This window comes from Amblyomma maculatum, chromosome 3 (genome assembly GCF_055883805.1).
Source record: "Amblyomma maculatum isolate TAMU_Amacu chromosome 3, ASM5588380v1, whole genome shotgun sequence".
Lineage (NCBI taxonomy): Eukaryota > Metazoa > Arthropoda > Arachnida > Ixodida > Ixodidae > Amblyomma > Amblyomma maculatum.
In genome coordinates, this window is record NC_139346.1 from 27,266,832 (window position 1) to 27,292,556 (window position 25,725).

General features: G+C 46.3%; 1 protein-coding gene across 1 annotated transcript in view; it reads right to left on the bottom strand.

Moving 5' to 3' along the window:
• Positions 1 to 847: 847 nt before the first annotated feature.
• LOC146194398 (uncharacterized) overlaps positions 848 to 25,725 on the bottom strand; it is a 35,120-nt gene continuing 10,242 nt past the window's right edge. The window contains exons 2-5 of the mRNA XM_084596547.1: positions 25,395 to 25,558; positions 14,976 to 15,049; positions 8,464 to 8,550; positions 848 to 1,598 (exon numbers count right to left, since the gene is read on the bottom strand). Coding sequence (XP_084452673.1) covers positions 1,450 to 1,598; positions 8,464 to 8,550; positions 14,976 to 15,049; positions 25,395 to 25,558 — 474 coding nt within the window. The 3' untranslated portion in view covers positions 848 to 1,449. The remainder of the gene's footprint in view (positions 1,599 to 8,463; positions 8,551 to 14,975; positions 15,050 to 25,394; positions 25,559 to 25,725) is intronic.

Genomic DNA, 25,725 nt, shown 5'->3' on the forward strand with positions numbered 1-25,725 from the left:
ATGCATCTAATTTGATAAATCTCTAGCCAATCGTCCATTGGCTTTCGAGCTTTCGAGGAAGGCCTGGCCTGGATCTAGCCCACCTTCATGTTGCTTTAAAACATACTGCTAGAAATACGATGAGACGCTTGCTGACTTTGGAAGGACCTTTCCTCTTCTCTGCAGCTTGTTGTAGCTGTAGGAAGAAGGAAAAGAAAATGCACGGGCCTGCTACTGGCTCTGTAGCTGAGCCACCTGATTGATTGATTTATAGGAAGGGAAAGGCGCGGTAAATGTCTCACTTGCTTTCTCTGGACACCTCAACCGCACCGTAAGGGAAGGGAGGAAGTTGGGAGGGAAAGCGAAGAGAGAAAGAGGAGCCGTAGTGGAGGGCTACGGGGTAATTTCGACCACCTGGGGATCTTTAACGAGCGCTGACATCGCAGCCAGCGCAACGGGTCCTTTGACTGGTCCCCTGTTTTTGAGCGTAATAAAAGGCTTCACCTCCTCCACCAGAGCCAGTAGCAGGCCCGTGCATTTTCTTTTCCTTCTTCCTATAGCTCCAACAACAACAACAACCACCTGTAGCAGGCGGGCCCCCGCCGCGAACGCGTGGGCCTACCCTTCCGAGCTCCGCAGGGCCGGCAGCGGCCACCACCCTCCTAACAACGAGCAGCAGTGTATGGCGCCTAGCTTCTGTTCTCAGAAGTGTACCTCTCTTTCTACTTCCACTCCCACCTGCTCCCTTTCCTTACGAAGTGGTTCAGATGTCCATAAAAACACGAGACAGATACTGTGCCTTTCCGTTGCTGTGAACCAATTTATTATTATAGTAATATTATTATTAATATAATACTATTATTGGCGATAACTTTTCTAAGACGCAATTGACTACTGTTAATCGAATAGACGAAAAAGTAAGTTAAATATCACGGATGGCAACAGTGACACATATTCGCATTTGATTTCTGAAAAGATCATACAGGATGTAATTGACTAACGTAATCAGTTATTTGTAACGCACTACGTACAACTACGTTTTCCGAGATTTAAATGCATTAAACAGTGCTCCTCTACATGGGAAAACTGTAAAAGAAGTTCAAGGGCGGCACTTAACAAACAGCCGCCACCGCAATCAGGAGTAGTGCTCCGCGAAAGCCTTTTGGCCGTGTCCGGAAGCTTTCCTGTCGCACGTTTTTACAACGTAGTCGTCGTTCACATCCTTTCTGCTGCGTCCACTGCCGAGCGCGCAAAATTATCTCCGCCGTTCCAAGTCTCCATTTCGAAAGGAAAAGTTTGCCGAATGAGCTATTTCTTTTGGATGGCATGGCCGATTTACCTTCCCGTAACTTTCTCGTTATTTGGCTATTCCATGGCACAGAAAGCGGCAATTTTAATTATCCAAAAGACGGCGCAGGAAGCGCTGTTGCGGAGTGTGCGGTGTGCATGGAGCAGGCGTCCACTCGAGGTCTAGCCTGGCATGCCGAGTTCCGGATTGCACGAAGGGTAGTAGATCTGATACTTGGGCGACGAGCCACAGTTCTCCTCGTAGATGAACTCGCAGCAGTCGCCATCGTCGTGGAAGGAGGAAACCCTCCGCCAGTAGGTGCAGCCGTACCCTGTGCAGATAAACCGGTGTGGGAAATGGGGAAAATGTGAGCGGATTTTATAGGAGTAGAGCACTGTATACTTCATTGGTAGTGAGCCGCTCGGCTCACCATTCCTTTTCGTCGTTCGAGTGGCCGACGCCGCCAACTCAAGTTTCGCGCAGTTAACATGGAAGGATGAGATAAGAATGCAGCTTTTCAAATGATCCCGAAGCAGACATGCAGCCCCTACAGGCCTTGCAGGAACGTTTGCGCCACGTGGCTAAAGCACCGGGGCTTCATGTGTGGTTCGCTGCTGATAACTAGGGCAACATACATCACAATACTTTTCTCGAGCTTGCCTGATAGCGATTTGATAGCGACGCCGTCAGGTACACGTATATCGTGCACTACAATAATCCCAAACGGATGGTTTCGCAAGTTATACTTTTACCCACGTTGAGTTTCTGCAATGTTCATTCTTTTCTTTTTTTTTTGCAGACGGGAAAGAATTTGTAGATGCTTTTTCCACAGTAGATAACATTACAGGGCTGAAGTATTTTGAATGGAAATTCCTACACACATTTCTAGAAGCTTCCTCTTAGATGTGACCTTAGATTACTTTTCAAAGCTAACACGTATAATACAAACGGGTAGCCTCGGATCCTTTTTAAATATGACTGATGCCTTCAGTTCACATTATGCCTGCACCAAAGCATGATAGTGAACCATCATGGAGAGGTGCAGCGCAGTAGAAACACGGACATAAGGCACACAGATAAACAGGGCTAGCGTAGCAGAGTGTGTCTTTTGTCCGCGTTTTTATTGCGCTGCACCTCTCCATGATGCCTTACCGACTGGCACATACGAAGGTATTAATCTATGAAAGTGAACGTAGTGATACCGAGTTATACCCCTGTCACACGGGTACTTGTAGTGCGTTTGGAATTACGGTGCTTTGCTCCAAATGCGGTTGGCATGCAGCTACACGGCAAAGTATCGCAACCTTTGCGAAAACGGCCCATGGTGGGAAAGGCGGTCGTCAGCGGCCTTTAAGCTGCGTAAAGGAGCAGCCCAAACATGATCGCCAGGGAGCGAGCTTAGAAGGCAAAAACGTTGACGTAAATATAACTTGAATATTATATTTAAGCCGAATTCTATTCAAGGTTAATTTCACATTACAATAAACTTTAGGAATCTGTGCTGTTGAGTTACCATTTCAATTGTTTTCAGCAGCTGCCTCAACATACACATGCTTTGCTTTCTCCTTGTGGAATGTTTTTACTTCATTGCCCATTTTGCTTCGCGCTCATTTTTCGTTGGGCAGTACTTGCTGGCTAATGTACTATTTATTTCATATTGCCAAGCTTTAGTTCAACTGTTTTATATACTTAAAGTGATTTATCGGTCGACAGATGACGGTAATGGGGGTTGCGTCTATCATCATCATAGTATCTACCTCCTTTGCACTTGCGGTGCAGCTGCGCCGCTGTTCCTTTTTGGTTTTGCCCCTTTAGAGCAATAAACTTCCTTTGTAGTAAAGACCTTGGAGAAGTGCAGTGTGACCGGGGTATTAGACATATGCGGAAGCACAGACTCAAGTGAAGGCGAATACTACAGCCAAATGTCAATTATGACCTTGGTCAGTGGTCAAAGCCCAAGGGCTATGGTTAGTTATGGTGACCAATGGTGAGTCATGGTAAATCATTGGCTACTCATGGCATATCATAGAAAGTATAGGTTTACCTTTAAAACTCGCAGTCGCAACGCTAAGCTCCAAGGTCTTTTCAAGGGCAAGGAAGCTGCAAACCTGAGTTCAGACTTAGCACTTCTTAAATTACTGCTTACGAGTTGAAATTAAGATAAGCGATTAAGCACCGACGACAATATTGTTACGGTATGCAGTATCGAGACGATGATGACGTGGTGATGTGGTGTGGTGAAAAACACAGTGCTGGAGCTATAGGCTGTGTTATTTCTGATGGGGTGCCCTTGACAGTGAACTGTCGCGGTTACCGCCATGTAAGTGCATTCTCTTAACAATATGATTGCTATTGTTACCAAGTCAAATGACAGCAATTTTACTTTAGTTGTACGATCGTTTGGGAAGTTGGCTTACTTTGCTTCCACATAACTGCAGCACGAAAAAATCAAGCACAAAGGAAGCGATTGCCCGTGTCGTGTGTGTTCTTCGTTCTTTTGTGTTGTTTTTTTTTCGCGCTTCAGTTATGTGGAAGCAATTTTACGACTTGGCGCTTGAAGTGCACCTTTATCGCTTTTATCAAACACTCATGAAAAGGCGGAGGGTACGCGCAGAAGTCGCGTAAATAGGAACTAGGACTACCGGCGCGCATAATATATTTTTATCCATAGGTTGTTTTATGAGTGGCGTACTAGTGGGATATATTATTGTGGGCACTAGCTCAGCTCCTTTTGAAAAACAAAATTAATTATGAATGGCAAATTGAAAGCAGTGAAGCCAACGAAGGCTTCTAGTTAATTTGAATGGTTGTAAAGATCACATTATGTGCCAATGGTTAATTAATCAATCAATTAAGGAGTTCATTTTCGCATACAATGTACAGCAAGAAAAGAGTGGTGAGAGAAAAAGCTGCTTTACTGCAGCTTGACTGAATTCCAGTCATCCAGCAGCATTGACAAACGATGTAATCGTTTATACATAACTTGGCACTTAGTAAAAAGAAAAATAAAACATGCAAAATATATAAGTAAAAAAATGTGCATCATTACAGACACCAAAAACTAGGAGGCATATGGTATATAATACGACAATACACTGTGTATGGGGGTAGTAAACGACACTATATAAACAGTTCCGCAATACCTTCTTGCGACAGCTGTGCGATATCGACCTGTAGTGCATCTACTGATTTAGTACTGTGGGTGACATATGTTGAGTCATCATTTTACCATCACTAGTTCAGGATGTCGGAACCAGCCAAGTTGCTGGATAACGAAAACAATAGTTACTGAAAGGTTTTGTTAGTTAGAATAAATTTAAAAATAGGTCTAAGGCACCGTTAATGGCCTGTTTATAGGTGCAAAGTATTTTATGCGTATATATATTGTAGCGTGTGCAACAGCAGCCGCTAGGCGGCTGCTCATCGAGAGTCTCGTGCGCGGACTCGAAGAAGTGCCCCGTGGCGTTCGAGAAGAAGCTGAAGTTAGCTGCCGTCTCTCGGTGCTCCGGACCTGCACTTCAGCGCCTGCTAGGTCAACCCCCAATTAAAACCCAACCTTCTGGTTACGGGCCTAAACGGCTACGTGACAATATATATATATATATATATATATTCGGCAGGGCTCCTGCCGAAACGTCGACTACAAATAAACTTGGAAACAGTACGAAGCAATTTTTCACTTGTATATATATATACACATACATATAAACCATGAACCATTGTTTTCGTCTTTTCGTCTCTGCGGCCCTACCTCATTATATATATATTATATAATATATACCTCAATATATATATATATATATATATATATATATATATATATATATATATATATATATTTTAACGAGCGTTATTGCAATTCGAGCGGGTTTGCTAAGGCTAGGTTGAGGCTCGCAGGTAGGCGCTGGCCCAAACGAGTGGTGCTCGCGTTTCGGGCCGGCGAGCTGGCGTAAGGTCTTCTTCTGGTCGAGGTTAATGACTACTCGGTCGAAAGGTCTTGATGGGCAAGTAAGAGGCTGCATGGGGCCGGTGGAATGGCGATGGGCGACTTTCCGGCGTTGGCAATCAAGGTAGGAGCGAACGAACTTGAAGACGTAGGTGTACATTCCGCGCCAGTAGAAACGCAAGCGAAGCCGAGTATAAGCCTTGAATGCGCTAGCGTGAGCGACTTGCGGGTCAGTGTGAAATGAAGCGCAGATGTCGGAACGCAAACGTCGAGGAATGACGAGCAGCCACTTGCGGCCGGAAGATAATTTCGGCGGTATAACAGGCCATCTCGAATTCTAAAATGAGGAGCTTGGCGGCGAATTGCACGAGGCGTCGAAGTGGGCGAAGGGACCGAAAGGAAAGCGAAATTGGAGGCGATCTATGTATCTCTGGGCTACTCGAGTGCCATCTTGGTCAAAGACAAGGAACTGAAGTCCAATTGGGAAATCGGAAACACTTTTAGGGGTAGCTGTCACGAAATCGGCGCCCATTTTCATCAAGCCGGTACGGCGCGAGGCCCCCACGGCGTCGCGTGGAAGGGATGGAGAGAAAAGCCCCCTTCCCCGCGCGGGAGAGCGCGTAGCTTTGTACGCGTTGCCGTGACCCTCTTTCCCATTGCCCGGGGAGGACGGTGGTTCATCGGACTGGAATCAACCAGAAAATTCCAGCATCTTCTATGGGACCTGGCCAATGGCGACGCGCGGCTCGACGGGAGGAAGAGAGAGCGCTATAACCAGCGAAGCTAAGTGTGTGTGCGCGCTATAGCTTTAACGCGTGCTAACAAACAGACGCGGCGCGCCCTATTTAAAGAGACCGCGCCGCTTGATGAGTCAGTCAGTCAGTCAGTCAGTCAGTTCGTCAGTGTTTTGCGACGTGTTCGACTGTGCTTCGGCTGGACTCCCGGGGATCACCCGCTGCTGGCAAGCCCACGGACTTTCAAGGGAACGGCGCTCGTCTCGTATGGCGGCCACATCGTGACTCTTGAGGCGTCGGACTGCAACAGCGCCCGGTGAACAATTTGGTGTTGGTTTATGTACTCTCTCGTGTTTCATCTGTTGTAAAGCCTCTACGTTATTGGATACCTGAGTAATTGCATGCTTAGCGTTTGTTATTCTGTGAACCTCTCGTCTATGTATTTCAAGTGATCTTGTGTATTCCTTTGTATCGTCTCTTGCTGTGCATAAATTGTGTTTTGTTTGTTACTTCTGACTCCGATCCTTTCTCTGGTTTGAACCGGCGACCGCTGGGCACCAAACGACCACCCCCTTCTGTCACTACAAGGTAGTTGAATTCCGGCTGAGCTTGCCACGCAGGTCGAGGGCATCTCCTTTGCGACCGGGACAGCTACCCCCACTCACTCTAAGGGTGTCTGGCAGTGTGCGCACCGTTAAGGGCGCATCGTTAATAATACCCCTTAATTATTAACGGGTGACAGTAGCGGAAAGCGAAACAGTGCGTCGGCGTCGTTATGCTTCCTTCCAGATCGATACACAACACGAATATCATATTCTTGAAGCCGTAATGCCCAGCGAGCGAGGTGGCCAGTTGAAACATTGAGGGAGGACAGCCAACACAGAGAAAGGCGGTCTGTAACGACTTCGAAAGGTCGTCCGTACACATAAGGGCGGAATTTACCTATCGCCCAAACTATGGCTAGGCACTCCTTCTCCGTAACTGAGTAGTTTAGCTCCGGCTTCGTCAAGGTGCAGCTCTCGTAGGCGACAACATAGTCAGCACACCCGGATTTGCGTGTCGCTAGAATAGTACCAATACCTGTGCCGCTTGCATCAATGTGGATCTCAGCACGAGCATCAGGGTTAAAATGCCGCAATATGGGCGGTGAGGTAAGCATTCGGCGCAGTGGACTAAACGCCTCGTCAAAGACAGAACACCAGCTGGAGAGGTCGTTGCTTCCACGAAGGAGTGTTGTCAATGGCGCGATGATGGAAGCAAAATCACGGGTGAACCGTCGGAACTAAAACCAGAGGCCAATGAAACTTCGGAGTTCCTTCATCCCACCTGTCATGAAACAAATGTTTTGCTTTCTCATGTTAACCCCACCCCTTATGTAAAACCCCCAACAAGGGGGTCTTTAAGGAAAATAAAATGAAATGAAATGAAATCTTGGATGGTTTTGGGAACACAGTGACATCACGAAGTTTAGTTGGATCGAGGAGCACACCTTCCTTAGAAACAACATGGCCCAAAATTGTCAATTGGCGTGCGGCAAAGTGACATTTCTTTAAATTTAGTTCGAGGCCAGCTGCAGTAATGCATTTCAAAACATGTTTCAATCGAGCGAGATGCGTCGGGAAATCCAGCGAGAAAACAACAATGTCGTCCAAATAGCAAATATCAATGTCGACCAAATATATTGCGTATATATAGCGCTAGGCCCGCTGGCCATTAAAGCAAATTTCATCATCATGTCATCACGTCGTTCTGTTTCTGTTGTGTCGCCGTATTCCATCGCTTGACATATGCCACCACGCAACTTTTGGTTGGAGGTGCGGTTCATCTCCATCCGCTCCTTGCACCGTCGAAGCCGACTATACGCCGGGTTCTTTGCCCGAAAGCACGTGGAGATCGCCGGCCAGCTCTGCCCAGCCCTTCCTGCTCAGGTCCGACGTGCGCTCTTTTCAGCCGCGTCTCCAGCCCTGAACACAACACACGATGACCAGGAGCAGCCCAAAGCTGATCCGACCAACCCCACGATGAAGCGACCTCACAACCACTCGAGCGAGGACAGCACCCCCCGCCCAAGCCGTTCGGCATTTCCATGAGCCTTGGCCTTCGGTAAACGGGGAACATTAGACCTGATACTCCGGGGCAAGCATTCATTTCATCTTCACATTCATTGTGGCGCCAAGTATTTCACCACTGAGTCCTCCGCCTATGTTCATTTGTCACATAATGCACTGGATTACAAGCAAATGATCGCGATGATCGCTCGGTGGCCCCGGGTCATGTTACAAAGACGACGAAGCGGGCTGTAGCACGGGGCGGAGCGCTCGTGCTAGGCCCGCTGGCCATTAAATCATATTCCATCATCATGTCATCACGTCGTTCTGTTTCTGTTGCGTCGCCGTGTTCCATCGCGTGCCATATGCCCCCACGCAACAATATAAATAAAATGGTGAAAGCAGCGTTCTTCTAAATGGTAAATTATCTTCATGACTATCACGAACCTAGACGCCATATGCACTCACCGTTATCGGCATAGCGGTGGCGGGCGATGAAGCAGGTATCACAGTCCGTATAAATCACATTCCACTCTTCCTGAACGCGTCCCGGGTCTTGGAGATGCATGCACGAAGAAAGAGAATGTTCGCTAGGTTAGGTTGTATGGTTTAACGTCCCACATAACTCAGCTATGAGAGACGCCGCAGCAGAGGCGCGAAAAGCAAGGCGCCCGTGTGCTGTGCGATGCCAGTGCACGTTAGAAAATCCAAGGTAATCGAAATCTCCTGAGCTCCAGAGAAAAGCGCCCACTGTGAACCAAATTTGATCCCGCATCCTTGGATTCAGCAGTCGAGAGCCGTAACCACCGAGCCACGACTGTGGGGCGCCAGCTGTATGTATATACATGCACCCTGGGACATACGTTACCACTTGATGACCGAGAGCGATCTCACAAGGATGTATGTTTGGGGACCCTAGAAGAGCTTTGATATTATTTGCTCTCTGATTGCTGTAAAGCGTATTCCTCGCAAGATTATTGTACACTCCTTACGCATAAGTCAGTTATAAGCACAAGGTAAGTGGAACCGTACAGGTGCGGACATAAGTAAACGGCGCGCGGTTTTTCGTTGAAATTAAAATCACGCCTCGTGCGCTGGCGATAAGAAAACAATGTTTGTCCAAGTGGAAGAGCACTGGTATCTACTATCGGTTCGCACATACGTCAACTGCCGGTTTCAAATATGTAACGCGTAAAACATTTTACAAGGAAATTGCGCGCTCCGATTACTTTTGTCCGCACCGGTACATAAGTTCCAGTTATAAATGGAACCAGGTGAAACTTTACAAGTTCAACTTATAACTTAAACATCTGACAAACGAGACTTTATTGTAGGTGTCGTGGAACTGCGTATGCGCCATGATGATGGTAACCCTAGTATAGGGCACGTGAGCCGCCTACGGGTAGATAGCCTCGTCACATTGGATATCGAAGCTGAATATGTCCAGCAGGCATCGTGCAGCCAGAGCTTGGTATACTTTCATATTTTCTTTCAAGAGTACAGGGCTTTTATATGTGCTCATGTTAAGGTGTCTGAAGGCTGCAGGATACACTGTGCCGCGGCAGCGCAGCGCAAGGAGCTGGACAAGCGCCTCCAGGGAAATTCGCCGGATCCAATTCACGGTTAAAACGTCTCATGAAGCGCTTATCAAGGCCAAGCAGTAAAGTTGGTGGTGCTTTGCCGGCACTTCGGGCTGAACTGCGTCCAAAAATAAATCTTCATGCTACGACTTTTTAATGTCAATATGGACAACGTTCTAAGAACCGACCCCCGAAAGTTCTAGATGCACCTGTCACACACACAAAAAAGACCCAGTAAACAAACTTCTGCTTAACAACGCAGTCGTTACCGACACCCTCTACTTGGCGACTGCCTTCAATGCGCACTTTTAGTCAGTGTTCCAGTGTCAGCAACTCAGTCTCCGTATTCTTAAGTAGCCACTTAAGTCAACAACACCTAATTATTACCGATGAGGGTATTTGTTCAGCTCTATTGCAGTTGAACACAAAGAAATCTTCAGTACTGGACGAAATCCCTAAAGCTTTTCCCTACAGATACGCTGAGTGGGGCGCTAAATACCTTTTGGTTATTTTTACTGCAAGTCTCAAGGCAGAAGAAATTCCAAACAATTGGAAAACGGCAAGGGTGATTCCAATCCAAAAATCAGATGCAAGCTTTACGTCAAGAATTAAAGGCCAATTTCTGTGTTATGTAAGTCCAGTAAGGTTTTAGGACATTTTATTTTCAAGCACATAAGCTCATTTCTAGAAGGAAGTGGCTTTTTTCTTGCAATTCAGCACGAGTCTCGGGAAGGTTTATCGACAGTGACGCAGCTTATTCATATCACAAATGAAATTATGATGTCACTGGACGATAATTACCAGGTGGACCTCATTTTCATTGACTTTGAAAAAGCGTTCGACCGGGTATCGCACTGCAGTAGTTTGTTAAAGATGCGGTGGTTGTTGAATAATCAAGAAATAGTACAATGGTTAGATTCCTACCTAACACAGCGGCGCCTGTTGGTTCTAATATCTGAATAATACTCCACAAAAGCGCCGTGTTTTCAGGAGTCCCCGAGGGATGAGTCTTTGGCCGCTTCTCTTCCTTATTTATTTCGACGACCTGTTCTTCAACAACTCACTCATGCGCTGTTGGTTCTTCGCCGACGAGTGCGTTATATACCACAGTATTACATCCGTCGAAGACCAGTTACTTCTAAGTGACTACTTAACAGCGGTTACCAGCTGGTGCTGTACTTGGCAGATAGGCATGAATAGTTCTAAATCGGGACAAACGACAGTAACACACAAGAAACCACCGCTCCAATCCACCTACAAAATTATTAACCTTCCGATCAACTCAGGTAAAATATCTTGGGGTAACCATGACATCCAACTTGAACTGGAGCGTACATACCAAGTCCGTTGCCTCAGCGGCGTACAAAAAACTTTGGTTATTAAAGCACCGCCTAAAGCATTGCTCGAGCAAAAACTAAGCTGACAGCATATACATCACTTGTGCGTCCAATGCTCGATTACACTGACGCTGTATGGGACCCGTACACAAAAACGGAAATAAAACTCTTGAAGATCTCCACAGGAAAGTGCTCCGGTTTATGTGTCACGCTTGCGGTCGGCAGGTATTGGTATCTGATTTGCTCAGCAGATTTGGGCTTCCCACTATTGAATTACGTTGCAAACTGCACCGACTAAAAATGTTGTTCAATGTAATACATAATAAAACGAAATTGAAATTTGAGAGATATATTCAATATAACGCAAGACACCACACCCGTAACAAACACGAAATGACTATATTGATGCCGCGATGCCGAACAAAAGCATATTCTTGTTCCTTTCCGCGCACTATTCCCGAATGGAAACGACTGCCAAGCAATATTACCAACCTGGTATCTTCAGAAACACTATTGTCTGATGTATCATCTTATGTATCGCAGTCGCGCGTCTACTACATAGCGTATACATCGATTTCTTTGTTTTATTCTGTTCACCCAGTCTGGTTGACGTCGGATGATCTGCCTGTGTTCTCTTTGCTTCCCATTAGTATTAATGAATTTTTGTCATCATACTGCAATCCCCTTTGTTGCTATTATTTTGTTAGCACCTTTTAATCCTTTTCAACTTTGTTCCCTCCTGGCTTGACCGCCAAAGAGTAATAGGCAGTATTTATGAAATAAAATATTAATAAAATAATGTGGTGCGCTCAGCGAGAACTTCTGAGCAGTAGGTACGAGGCTCTTCTGTGGGCATGCTTTCCTCCTGGAGTGTGCTCTCATATTTGCGATGATAGTGTCTACTGGCCATCGAAAGATCTACTTCATATAACTTCCGTTTTAAATCTATATTCGTGGCTATACAACGAAACGTCATTTTTTTATGCACTACATATTTAAAATATCTACTGCGGACATTTTATTTATTTATTTATATACCCTCAAGGCCCTTTAAGTCATTACATAGGGGAGGGGGGTGGAGTCACGTGAACAATATTGGTCATAACAGGCACATAAGTAACAATCGCACTTAAGAATCAGAGAGGAGGAAAAAAAAGAGAGAAAAAAAAACAGGTCATTCCGGTCGCTATTTTTTTTTATGCAGTATTTATGTGACCTAAGCAATTTTACACACTCTTAAGAAACGAGGTATGCGCGCGCATAATACCGAGCAGTAGGCTGAAATGAACAAGACAAAACACAGCACTACACATCAAGAAAATAATGTAATGAGCATCGCAAAATATTATTAAGAAAGTGAAGTCATTTTAACATTCAATTCCCTCCAAAGCCTTGAGAAAGGAACTATGGTCAGGTATGGTAGCGACATCTGCTGACAAACTGTTCCATTGTAAAATAGCAAGTAGCAGGGGTGAATATTTGAACAGATTTGTGCGCTCATGTATGGGGTTGACTTTGAATGGATGGTCTACGCGAGCAGATATGTGAGGGAAAGAACGAAGGAACGTTTTTCGAAAGCCTGATCAACCATGATATAGTTTGTGCATGAAAGATAGGCGATATCAGAGGTAATTCGCCTGACCACTAAAATTCACTACATCTTGGTCCTATAAGAAAAATGAGCAACACTTAAACTTCGCCTTTAAAAGTTAAAGCAACAACATTTAGTTTCACGTAAGAAAGATCTTACGAATGACCAGTACGCAGGCGCAAAAGGTGAAAGCTCTGAGTGAGTTTCAGAGATGTACCTGATATTCGGATTTTCACGGCACCCCTACTCATAACAATACACGGCAGAGTGACAAATGCGTGTCTCATTCGCTTTCCTGTCTAGATCACCCTGCACAGCCACTAAAAGCTGTCTGCTTTTAGCGCTGGGAACAACGCGCGGCTACGCGCCTCGTGCGTCACCTACGTATGTTTCGAACGACACGCGCGAAAACTACGGTAGACATCTCACATTCACGCACGTGAGCTGGGTATGCCCATAGAATAAAACTGTTGAACAATGGCTCCAGTTCGCTTACGTGGAATTGGTCACTGGCCTGATTACTAACTCCTTATCACTAGTCCCTGTAGTATCTCACACATTCTCTTTAGCATGCAGTCGCATGTGGAAGGCATTCACATTATGGCTCGCTTAGAGACGTACAAACCTGCGTGGTGTAGCGTGTCTGACTCGGAATGCAGGCGGCCCTGGAAGGCTAATTCTAATCTGACTCTTCCATGTGGAAAGAGAGAACCAACTAATGCCAAATCGATGCGTCATGTGGTCGCGTAACGTCAGACAGCTCTAATCAGTGCCTGCCACGCTATAATCCTCAAGCACCACCGTGTAGTGGCGATTTTTCGCTCACCACGCCGACGTCGACAACTCCAGATTTTGTATAGAATAACGCGATGGCGTTAAAAAACCACGCTCTGCTTTCAAAGCACGAACGACCACTAACATCACATAGGGGGACCTTACGCTCCGCCAACACTGAAACGCCGCTCAGATCGACAACACGAGATCAGCAGTCGAGCGCCTTTGACCTTGGCGAGGCAAGGATGGTTAGTAGCAGTAGCGTTCGCGCTTTAACGGTGCAGTAACTACTTGGGTCAGGTGGAGGATAATGCAAGCTGAAGGAGAAGTATCTATTCTTGATTTGAACTAGCTCGAAGCGCGCTGAAATTTTTAGTTTTTATGTTTAATACCGCTCGGACATGAATTTCGGTTTTCGAAGTGGCGGTCTTCGAGTGAGTTGCGGTTAAAGTACCGGCATCAGCACTCCCTTTATTTCGTGGCAAAGAAGTATGCTACTTTATTAGAGCATGATACACTTGTACGCTCAGAAGCAATCTGCGTTTCAAAATATAGATTTCTACATTTGTTCTGTCATTTCTAAGATCGTATTGAACTGATAAGCCCCGTTATCTATAGAAACTGTAGCCACGGCATTGTCGGCATTTGCGTTGAGCGAAAAATCAGTGCAGGCTGGCGGGTGACATGATCGGACACTGAATGGTCGGTGGGTCGTGTGACGTCACGAGAGCGCATGAGATGGCTGAGATTGCAGGAGCTGCCAAATTGGGCATCTTATTGAAGGTTGTAATTTGAGCGCAGCTTTATATCTATGTCGGCTGGTATTTCACATGGTGCGGCATCTTACGACTCTCTGCTATTGAACATGTGTGAAGAGGCACTAATTAAGGGACAGTTAAGCGATAGTTACTGCATGTAGACGAACGACGATTTGCTGCGAGGCCGCCGATGGCAGTCGCCATACCATTAGAGGTGGAGCTCAAGTGCCCCCCAAAATTTTTTAGTGAAGGGAGAGAGGCAGGAGGTAAATTTAAAAGACGCGAGAATGTTCCAACGCCCCCACCTTATGTCAGGTATATATACAACAGGACCTCGACTGCTACCTGTTGCAGCTTCCACACTTCCCAATTTCGCCTGCGTCCAAGGATCAGATGAAAGCTTCGGTACGACCGGGGCTCAGAACTTGTGGTACATTGTCGTATATCATAAGGCTCAACACACGAGGAATTGGTCGCTCTCCTCGAAGCACTGCTTCACGTGACACGGCCACACACCACAGCCAAATAAGCGCAGGCTTAGACGAACCTGAAATTGAAGCTTCACATGGGCTGCCTGTTTGTTTCGAAGCGCAGTCGGGTCGGACGCAGTGACGCTCTGAATAGAACGACGACGTGCTCGCCTGTTCAACCTAAAAGCGGACGACCGCGTGTATAAAAAAAACCTCTCTACACAAGGTACCCTGAGGTGGAGGGGGAAAAAGCAGATGTGATATGAGCATGCTGATCCAACATTCCCTGACACCACTGCAATTTTACGTTTTTACATAACGCCGTAGACATTGTAGCGATAAGCGTCGGTTTATTGCTCGATAATATATTGGATTTAGAATTCTCAATCAGATGTGCCTAATAACTATCTCGGGAAGAAGCCTCCACTTCATCACGGAAGGAAATATCATGATCGGCATTGTCTACTCACCTTTATCTGGAACGAAGGTGCCTAAGTTTTTGCCCGTATAGCATGGCGTAGAGGACATGGTATATCGACCGGGCCTGAAAAATGAGATTAAATTTTAACTACATATGAGACAAAGACCTTAAAGGTTCTGTCGTCTGTGTATTAAATGGTTTCAAAGTACAGGACGAATAACGCGCTTTTTCACAGTTTATTTTCTGATATCGTCACACATGTGATTTTCCATATAATATAGAATATTTAGTGCTTAGGGTTAGTATCTTTAATAATAAAGTTATGCAGTTTTAAAAGAGGTAACACGTGAACAAATCCGGCCGCCACATTTCTACCAGATAAATGAAAGATCCCCACGTAGTGTGGATAGTGGAAATCGGCACCGCGGACTACGATTCCAGTAGCAGCACATGGCCCTGATCAAAGAGGAACTAGTCAATCCTACCATGCCTCCTTTCAAGCAGCACACATTCGTGAATATATTCATGAAAGAATACTTTGACGTAGACGATTACTTCGTGTGTTTTATGTACCTCTAATCTATAATTATCGCATGAATTATAAGCGTGAGCGTAACGGAGGCGTACTAACGTGTACCTATACGAGATGTACGCTGTGCGGTGGCAAGAAAGGGGCAAGGTAGTGCCACTGTTCGTATCGCTAAATCTCTCTATGTAGTCGTGAAAAATTGGTACTTAATGGAGGTAGGCAGAGGAAAGTTATTCCGAGTAGTTAGTAAATCAGCTCGCACTGTCAATGGCATAAATACGTGGGCGAAAACTGAATGAGACACAAAGAAAAAGAAGACACAGCGCACTGTCTGGCAAACGCTGAGGCCACTAAGAATACCAAATGTTAAAGCGGTGAATACGCAGCCTTTATGAAAGTACAAAATTGTTTTAACCCTCTCATTCATACCAGCCTAGTATGAGGACACATATTTATAAGAATGTTTCACTTGCTGAGAACGTGTCGCTAGCCCCATGGAGTCCTCAGCTGAGAGCATGCCAAGGCTTCTAACATGTTTCACAGATGACAACAGCCTTCGATATTTCTTGAAATGCCCAGTTCTAGTGGGAAGTAGACATGTTTGAGGACATCGAATTTTCCTAAGAAGCAAAACCAAATTCGCTGAGAGGCAGTGGTGTGGTCCGAGTATATATGCGCGAAGTACAACTCTTTTTTATTGTCAGCCAGGTATTTTGTCGCTTTTTCTTGGCTACGGCCTGTATACATGGAAACAGACATGTGTCCTAAAATGGGGACATTATTCATGGAAAGCATAGCCTCATTTAAAGCGCCACCTAACAAAAACTCACTTGCAGAATTCCAGGCCTCTGCTCACACCGCCTGTATTTTCCCGCGCTTTTCATACGCGGTGCAGGCAGTTTTGAAGGGAATTACCTTGTGTGTAAGTGTCGCATTTCCATTAACCGTAGAAAAAACTGCAGGTTTCCAAAATTTCTTCAAGGCGAGGAGTGCACAGGGAGAAAATCGATACCCTTTTGGAAATCTAATTTGATTCAGATGACGATTCTGAAGCGGATGATTGGGAGAGAGGTCTTGGCCTTCAAGAAACAGCTCAAAAAGGTGGGTGGTGAAAGCAAGCCTCTACATGCTAATGGCGCTTCAGTAAATTATGGCCTAAGCGCTGCCTCGAGGGCTTCTGCTGCGAGAAAGTACAGCGCATTGGAAACCGCCGATAAAAATAACGACTATGCGGGGATACCTGTTGGGTTAATTGGGGAGCACAGGGTCAACGTGCATGACACGCCTACCAAATGACTACCTGGTTGCCGAAATTTTCAAGTCTTTACTTTTGAATATTGTTTTCCGAACAAGTTTGTATGCAGTTAAAAAAGACTACAGGAAAGAGAGCAGTGTAATAGATGTCACCAGGTCGCACTCTGTAGAAGTTTACAACAAACGCATGGGGGTGTCGACGTCACGGATTCCTTGATTACAGGGTAGAGAAATAACGCGCGGAACAGAAGGGTTTACATGAGAATGCTTTTCCACCTAATACGGCAATACCGAACGCCTCGACAGTATGAAGACGCAAAAAGGCAAGAAACATTTTAAGAACCAATATTAGTGCCTAGTTCGGGTTGCCAACGAGCTCATAAACCGCGTTGAACCAAAGCAGAGCTTGATGCGACGAGGCTGCTCATCCAATGAGCCCGCGCCAGATTCTGTATAGAAGAGAGTGCTCCACCATGCGTCTCTGCGAAAAAAAAAAAATATGCGACGTCGCGCACCATTCCCTAAACAAGGGTAACCATAAGTAAGATAACTGCTGTCTGAATCCTGCCTGCCGTAGCAAGACAAGGTCTCTGCAGTCACTGCAACGTCCCTCTTTGTACCGAGTGCTCCGAGTCTTTCCACAGCGCATAAGCTTAGCGTGCAGGCACCATCATTAACTATTCACATTTCATTGTTGTTTGTTATGCTGTTCTGGGATGAGTGTCCCGTATTTTTAGACTATTGTGAGCCTTCCATGGATCTTCTTTCATCTGTACATACCATCGTCATCATAACGCGGCGTTGCCTCCGGCACACGCCTGGGTTCGCCATCGGAATGAATGTCCGACACGGCATACCTTGCCTTGCCGTCACGACTTCTTTTGCGTGTTTATTTTTAGAGTCGTCAAAAGAAACTGTTGTGATATGCATCGCTGGAGAAATGGTCACCTGTTGACAGAGGTGGAAACGTATTGCGAAGAAAAACTGCAGGCTGATTCCGAAAGTGGACAGCGAGAAAGAGCGTATCCATCTTGGTGTTGGCGACCAGATTTATAAATGACGTCAAAATAATACACTTGCAGGCGTAAAAAATATTTTAGCGAAGACAACCAGCGAAGAGCATGGTGATCGGTCATAACTGTGAAGTGGCGGCCGTATAGGTAAGGGCGAAATTTCTGGATAGCCCAGACGACAGCGAGACATTCTTGCTCGGTAATGGTGTAATTTTTCTCAGCTCGAGTCATGGTTCGGATGGCTAAAGCAACACTTTCGAGCACGCGAGGTTGCATTGCGCTGCAGAAGTATAGAGCCCAACCGTGACCACTTGCATCAGTGTGCAGGATGGTTGGAGCGCTGTTGCTGAATTGGCCAAGAACAGGGATATGAGGGCGTGCTTTAGGTTGTGAAAAGCAGTGTCGCATTTTTCAGTCCCACGAAAGGGCTGCGCGTATTAAAGGGACACCGCAGCGGTTTTTAAATGTGCCAAAACCATAAACTGTTGAAGTAGATTATTTGTTGTTCATGTCTGTGAAGTTATTTTTTCAATTATGCATAAAGCACCTGCGCAATCGCTTACTGAAAGCGCGCAGTTCAAGTTCCCCGCGCCCCGCGCGACTGCTACAGAGGGGAAAGCGGAGAGAGAAACCTTGCTTCTCCGTCCATCGTGACGTCACTCTGAGGAGCCGCAGGCATTCAGAGCCAACAGAGGGAGCTTTCGGCGTGCGCTGATCGCTGAGCCGTTGGACGATTAGCACTAGGTACCCACGGCAAAACTACAAATGAGGCGGTACAGGGAGATATGGGCTGGGCATCTTTCGAAGTACGGGAAGCTCAGAGTAAAATATTATATGAGGAACGCCTGAGGAAATTGGACAGTAACAGATGGGCAGCTAAGGTATTTAAATACCTGTACCTAAAAAGCGTTGACTCACAATGGAGGAAAAGAACTAGGAAACTAACTAGTAAGTATGTTAGTAACAAGGACGGAGAAATAAAGAGCATTAAGCAACAGGTGAAAAACACAGAAGGTAAAAATTGGATAAATTCGATGGAAAAAAAACAGAGTGTGGAATTAAACCGAAAGTGGAAAATGCAGATCAGGAAGGAAGATTTCTTTGATAACTCAAGAGGCAGTGCCCTACTTTTTGAAGCTAGATCAGGGTGCCCTAGAACACGCAGCTACAAAAAGAAGTTTAACAATGGAGATGACGCATGTGCTGTATGTGGAAACTCCAGTGAAACAATTGACCATATTACACTCGAATGCAATGGTATCCATCCGGAAGTTGATGCAGGCGCAATCACTGTTCCTGAAGCTCTGGGGTTTAGAGATAACAGTGGCCGGGTGAATAAACCGGCGGTGGAAACTAGCAAAAAACGGCTTGAAGATTGGTGGCTTAAAAGCAGAGAAGTGACATAATGTTAGTAATGTAGGAGCAAAATTTAATAAATAGAATGATGGTTTAGTTCACAATTCTAAATCAATAATTAAGATATATGGAGAAAAATTAGCATGATAGCTACTGCTACCACCCCGTTTCAAAGGGGACGCTCCTATATTCCATCCACCCATCCATCCATCCATCGATCCTCGTCTTTCGTGCGTTGCGGATGTTCAAAACACGTCAACTTAGTGTTGTGCACCTGATACAACACAGCTCTGCATGTGTTCGGATACACGAACATCTATGGACGCGACGATGTAGACTTCCATCGAGTGAAAAGCTCGCGGCGCAATGCGGTGCTGCTGAGAAGAGAGATAAATTGACGCCGACCAAGGGAAACATTCTATTCGAAGCATTTTCGTGACTGTGACTACATGTAGTTTGTTCAAGATGCGATTTCTATAAGGCATTGTCAAAAAGGTATGACTGAACAATTAAGAGGTTCTATTTCCTTGCCCAAACGACTTGGGCCAGTCACCATTTCCTAGAACAGCGGTTATTAAAAGAAGAAAAGAAAGCTATGGCTTGTATTTCGTAGTTCCAATAATTCCTTACTATTCAGGTCTCATTTGTATGTGAACCGTTGCGTTTAGCGTTAATATCGATCCGTTCATGGGGTGCAATCTCGCGATGGTACGGGCAGACAGCATCAGCGCATGCTTGTATTCGCGTCTCTTTTTTTTTTTTTTTTTTGCGCAAAAGCTCCGCGCAACGGCTTCTGGGCTAAACATGGACAACTCATCAGCAACCCGGGCTGATGATCTTTGCGAACAAGCAGATGATTACGAAGAGCCCACTGTTGTGTCGCAGCTAGGTTGTGAACGCTCTGAGAAATCCTTTTCAGCCCAGCACATGCCTGATATGTTCGTGGATCCCTTACGGGAGCGTTATTAGAAGATAGGGCGTGTACCGCACAACTAAGTATGGGCGCATTCAGGTAAGGAGCGTACAGAGCGAGCTTTCCTTCGATGCGTCCAAGCAAATCAATCATCGAAGTTGCTCATATATGGCCTTGTGATGTTGCACCCGTTGCTGCCTCGTCATTTTACATAGACCTGTCTTGTTTGGGGATGCAAATTAAGTTATAAATTAAAAACGACGAGTCTCTTGTAAGAAAACACATTTCACAAAATTGTTTTCTCATAAAGGTATGGGTGCGTCGGATTTGCCGTTTGGCTTTTAGCATACGTCAGCCGTCAATTCACAAAACGTATATGATCGTACGATAAAAGGGAAAGGCTCTCTGAGTCTATTAAATCTCCTATGACTCAAGCCGCATTCTGCGCGCATTTGACTTGGTCTCCAGCACAATGGCTTCATCAGTGTCTCGCATGCATTGCAGAGCTCGGCAACCATGCTTCGGTTATTGTTCATTTGTCTGGTGGCAGCTGTGTACTGCTTCATCCTTTCTTTTAAATTTTTCGTTTTCCAAAAATAGGACGACTGCCACTCAAAGCAGGATTTGGTACACCGAGCCTTGGGTCTTTTTTTTTTTTCGCAACAATGACGTTTTTGGGCGGGACGGGAAGCCTGAGACGGAGGTAGTAGATAGGGCATTGTTCGCTGCCCTTCCTTCCCAGGAATATGCGCGCGGAGAGCCATGTATACTTTGCCTCACAAGATATATCTGCAGCACTGCGAAAGGAAGAGAAGCCCTTGCGATTGTGCTTCTAAGTTCCTCTGGCCCCTGCGCACAATAATAAAGAATTGTGCTTCTACTGGCACCCCCACTATTTTGGGGGGCGAGAGGCGCGTAGGAGCACAATTGCCTATTTGTAGTGCGTGTGATCCTGATTGGACCGGGGTGCCTGTACCTTTCGCTGGGCTGCAAACATCTTGTGAGACGAAGTATAGCTTCTGGTAATAATGGCACACACCACTTTTTAAAATGCCTTACTACAACCAAAGCAAGTTTTCATGCCAAATCCATGCTCTCCACAACGGAAGGGCTGCATCGTTTGTGGGCGCATCTGGTACGGATACATGCGGTGAAAATCCCGATGGTCATTCGTGTGGAAATGGCGTGCCATAATGACATTCACAAAGCCGCAGAGAGCGGTGATCAGCACACAGCGCAGCTAAGGAGCCGCATCGGCAGCTTCCCCGCTCCTCAGAATGTCGTCACGTGACGTCTTGGCCAATTACGGGCGGCGGCGCGACCCGCGGTGAGCCCCGTCGCGCGGGCTCCATAGTCCTGCTGAAAAAAAAGGCCATTTGTGCTTTTTTTCTGCCTAGTTTGAATCGGATATTCGAGTTCGCAGCATGACAAGCTGTGAGTTTCTGCTGAAAGCCCAATTTTTGCAAAAAGTGCTGCAGTGTTCCTTTAAGCAGTTCATGAAGTGGAGCAGCAATAGTTGCCAAATAGCTTATAAAAAGCCGGATACGACGCCAGGTCGAGGAAACTGCGCAAATCTGCAGTCCGTTGCGGACAAGCAATGTTCAGGGCGGCGATGATTTTTTCAGGGTTGAGACGAATGCCGAGATGGCTAACCAGATGTCCCAATATTCTAATTTCTTCTGTGCAAAGTGGCACTTCTTGGTGTTGAGCTGCAGGCCTGCTGAAGCGAGACACGTGAGGACTTCATTCAGGCGCGTGAGATGGTCTGTAAAAGTTAACGAAAAGATTATCTTTTCGTAACAGGTAGCATAAACAGGTTCTTCGTTTTAAGCCGCAAAGTACAGTATCAATCATTCTTTCAAATGTCGCTGGTGCGTTAGAAAGGCAGAAGGGCATAACATTAAAATCGTACAAAGTCCATCGGGACTTGCGAAAGCGTTTTTTTCTTTGTCGTCCTCGTGCATGGGTATTTGCCAATATCCAGAGCAGAGGTCCAAGGTCAAGAAATATTCGGCGTCCTGAAGAAAGTTAAGAGCGTCATCAATTCGCGGCATCGGGTAGACATCTTTGGGGGTAATTTTGTTGAGTGCGCGGTAATGAACACAAAATTGTACCGATCCGCCCCTTTTTTCAACTAACATTACTTGGGAGGACCATGGGCTTGCTGAAGGGCAGATAATACTGTGACGGAGAATATCATTGACATTTTCTTCAATTACTTTTCGTTCAGAGAGACAAACCCGATAAGGCCATCGGCGTAGAATCGAGTTACCTTCAGTAATGATGCGATGGTGCGCAACACTAGTCCGTCCCAGTGGTGGGGAAGTGGCATCAAAAATGACATAGTGCTTTTGAAGCAATGCCAACAATTCTTTGCGTTAGTGCGGCCTGAGGTTCGGATTGATTGTCTTTGACAGAACGGGACGAGAGACGTGCGATAAATCCCGCTGCTGAGGTAGCGGGGTGGTGAGCATCATCATGGACGTAGGGTGAGCATCCACTATGCATGGCAGGGAAGTTTCTTTAGTCAGCACGAGGTATTCACGGGAAGTGTTCGTGGCCGCTACTATTGCTGAGCCGCTGCGGAACCGTACAAGATTTGATGGGAAAGCAATTCCACGTGCAAGATGACGATGAGATGGTGCGATAAGTACATCCCCGTCAGTGATGTGTTCAGAAACAATGGTAAGAAGTGTTTGGCACTGTGGATGCAACACAGTATCAGCTGCTGCAATGAGGGAAAGACGTCATTCAGAATTGTCAGATGAAAAATCACTGTCTGTCATATGGACGACACAGTCGCAACAAGAAATTAACGCTGAAGCGGTTGACAAAAAATCCCATCGAAAAATCATCATAGGCGCACCGGGTGAAAGCACAGTAATTGCACATGGTGGCGTACGCCGTCTATAATAACTCGAACTGTACACTCTGCTGAAGGGTGCAGAGGGACGTAATTTGTTCCACGAAGTTCAGGCCCATCATATGGTGTTGTCACTTTTTGTAAACAGTGGCACAAATCAGTGTGAATGAAAGAAATTGCAGCCCCTGTGTCAATAAAAGCTTTGACCTGTAATCTTTCAGCTAAAACGGAAATCATATTGTACGGGCGATGAGGAGAACTTTTGGTAAGTTCGCAAAGTAAAGTTTCACCTCCGGAAACTGCATCGCTAAGTTTTCCGAATGATGGACAGGGAGAGTTGTAGTTGGTCGAAGTTGAGAAACAGAGCGGTGGTTTAGGGAAGGGGACCACCGTCGAGATACATGGACCCCACTTAGTTCAGACGGTACCGGCGGCGGAGAGGATCGGCGAGGTGGTCTGGGAATGGGCCAGTGCTGATAATATGAAGGTAGGCCACTTTCGAAGGCACCGTAACCACGGCGCTCGTTCTGCAGGCGTCGTCGACAGAACTCCTTGTATTCCACAATAGTAGCACACTGTTCGGAAGAGGCGCCAGGGTGCGTAATAGGGTGGCACAAGCTGAGCCACCGCCATGGCGTTGATGTGGCTTTAAGGCGGTGCTGGTCGAGGTGGGGGGACAAAAGGAGGGGGGGGGATGCAGTGACGTGAGCCTAAGTCGGCGCTGGGAGAGGTGCAGGAGGGTCGGGTGGGCGATTGTTGCCAACTCTCCTTTAATCATGTTGCGCAGGCCGGCGTCATTAAAAGGTAGAGAATGATCGCACGTACCGGCCGAGTTGGGACTGCTCGCGGTTGACATGACGATGGTGGCAGTTGGCAAGCAGCAACCAGAACGTAGCTCCAGCGAAAGACAGGTCACAAGGTAGCAAGGAGATTGAGTTTCACCTCCACCACTTGTGAAAAAAGGCCAGGTCGATACGGGAAGGTGTGACAGCAAGACAAGGTACGCTGTGTCTGGCATTTATTCCAATGGCAAACACAGGCGCGTGCCGGAGGCGGCGCCACGGGATAATCACTATGGTATGTACAAATAAAAGAAGATTCATGGAAGGCTAACAGTATTACTATTTTATTTGCACTTAAGCCATAATATTGTTACGGGGCGGCAAGCCGATGAAGATAGGAGACAGAGGTGCGAGAGGTACGGGGATCGATACCCAGCACTTCCAACAAATGCTACGTGGTGGCATGACAAGTGATGGAACACAGCGACATAACAGAAACAGAACGACGCGATAACATGACAATGAAATATGCTTTAATGACCAGCGGGCCTGGCGCGAGCTCTCCGCCCCGCGCCACTGCCCCCTTCGTCATCTTCGTAGCATTACCCGGGGCCACAGAGCGGTCGTCCTGATCTATTGCAAGAAATCCAATGCATGACGTTACGATGAACACAGATACAGGATTCGGACATGAAACGCTGGACACCAAAATGAATGCGAAGATGGGAAGAATGATTGCACCGGAGCATTAAGTCCAATCTTCATCGTTTGCCGAAGGCCAAGGCTCATGGACACGCCGAACGGCTGGGGCGGGGGTGCTGTATTCGCTCGAGTGGTCGTGAGGTCGCTTCGTCGTGGGGTTGGTAGGGTCGGTAGGGTCGGCTTTGGGCTCTTGCTGGTCGTTGTGTGTTGTGGTCAGGGCTGGGGACGAGGCTGGGGAGAGCGGCTGGTTGGGTCTGAGCAAAACGGGCTGGGGCAGAGCTGAGCGGCGATCTCCGCGGGCTTTCGGCAGATGGACCCGGCGTACGGTTGGCTTCGACGGTGCAAGGCGAAGATGGGGATGAACCGCACCTCCAATCAAATGTTACGTGGTGGCATGACAAGTGATGGAACACGGCGACACAGCAGAAACAGAACGACGCGATAACATGACGATGAAATATGCTTTAATAGCCAGCGGGCCTGGCGCGAGCGCTCCTCCCCGCGCCACTGCCCCCTTCGTCACCTTCGTAGCAATATCCTCATATGAGGAAACAATAAAAATATAATAAGGAGGTTGTTGATTGCTTCAAATAATTTTTTTTCAGATCCTTGTGGCCTTGAGACATATTCTTGGGCGCAAAAAATGTTTTTCATTCACTGTGTTTAATTCATGCATGAGAGGGGTAATAATAAATGTCAAGTACACGAAGACATTACTTTTTTGGGATAGACAATAATTTACATAAGACTATTCAAAATCTAACGGACTGGGGCCCATTGGAATGCGAACCCACCCCTTCCACATGCCGACGCTGTGCTTTGTTCAGTTTTCTACTACAACAGCTGTCTATTTGTAACGCCATATGACCATTTAAAACACCTCCAAAAAACACAGTCCACCTGTAGAGGGCGTAACAAACTGCGCAGAAGTGAACAAAAACGGAAATTTCTTTGAATACATGTAACTATCCGTGATACTAATGCTGCCATGTTTAAAGTGCGCTCACTCAGCAAAGTCCAGCTTTGTAAATCCATGCATTCCTTGGCACTGCTTACACTGATCCGGGTACAGTCGATCCATAACTGAAAGCCGCTGGCGTGGAGAAGTTCTCGTACGTGCCGTACGCCTGGTACTTGACGCATTTCGCTGTTCCTCCGAAGTCAGGGTCAGTGTAGTAGTTTCTGTATATCTGGTACCACTCTCCGACATCAGGATAGCACTGCACATGAGAAATAATAAGCCCCAGGACAAAAACACGAAGTCAAAAGAGTTACATAGCAAAGGTCAAGCGGGCACCAGCTTTAAGATGACTACAAATAACGTCTGTTTTTGACTGATTGCAATGTAAGGGATGTTTAGACAGCGAGATCTATGTTGGTGCAACTA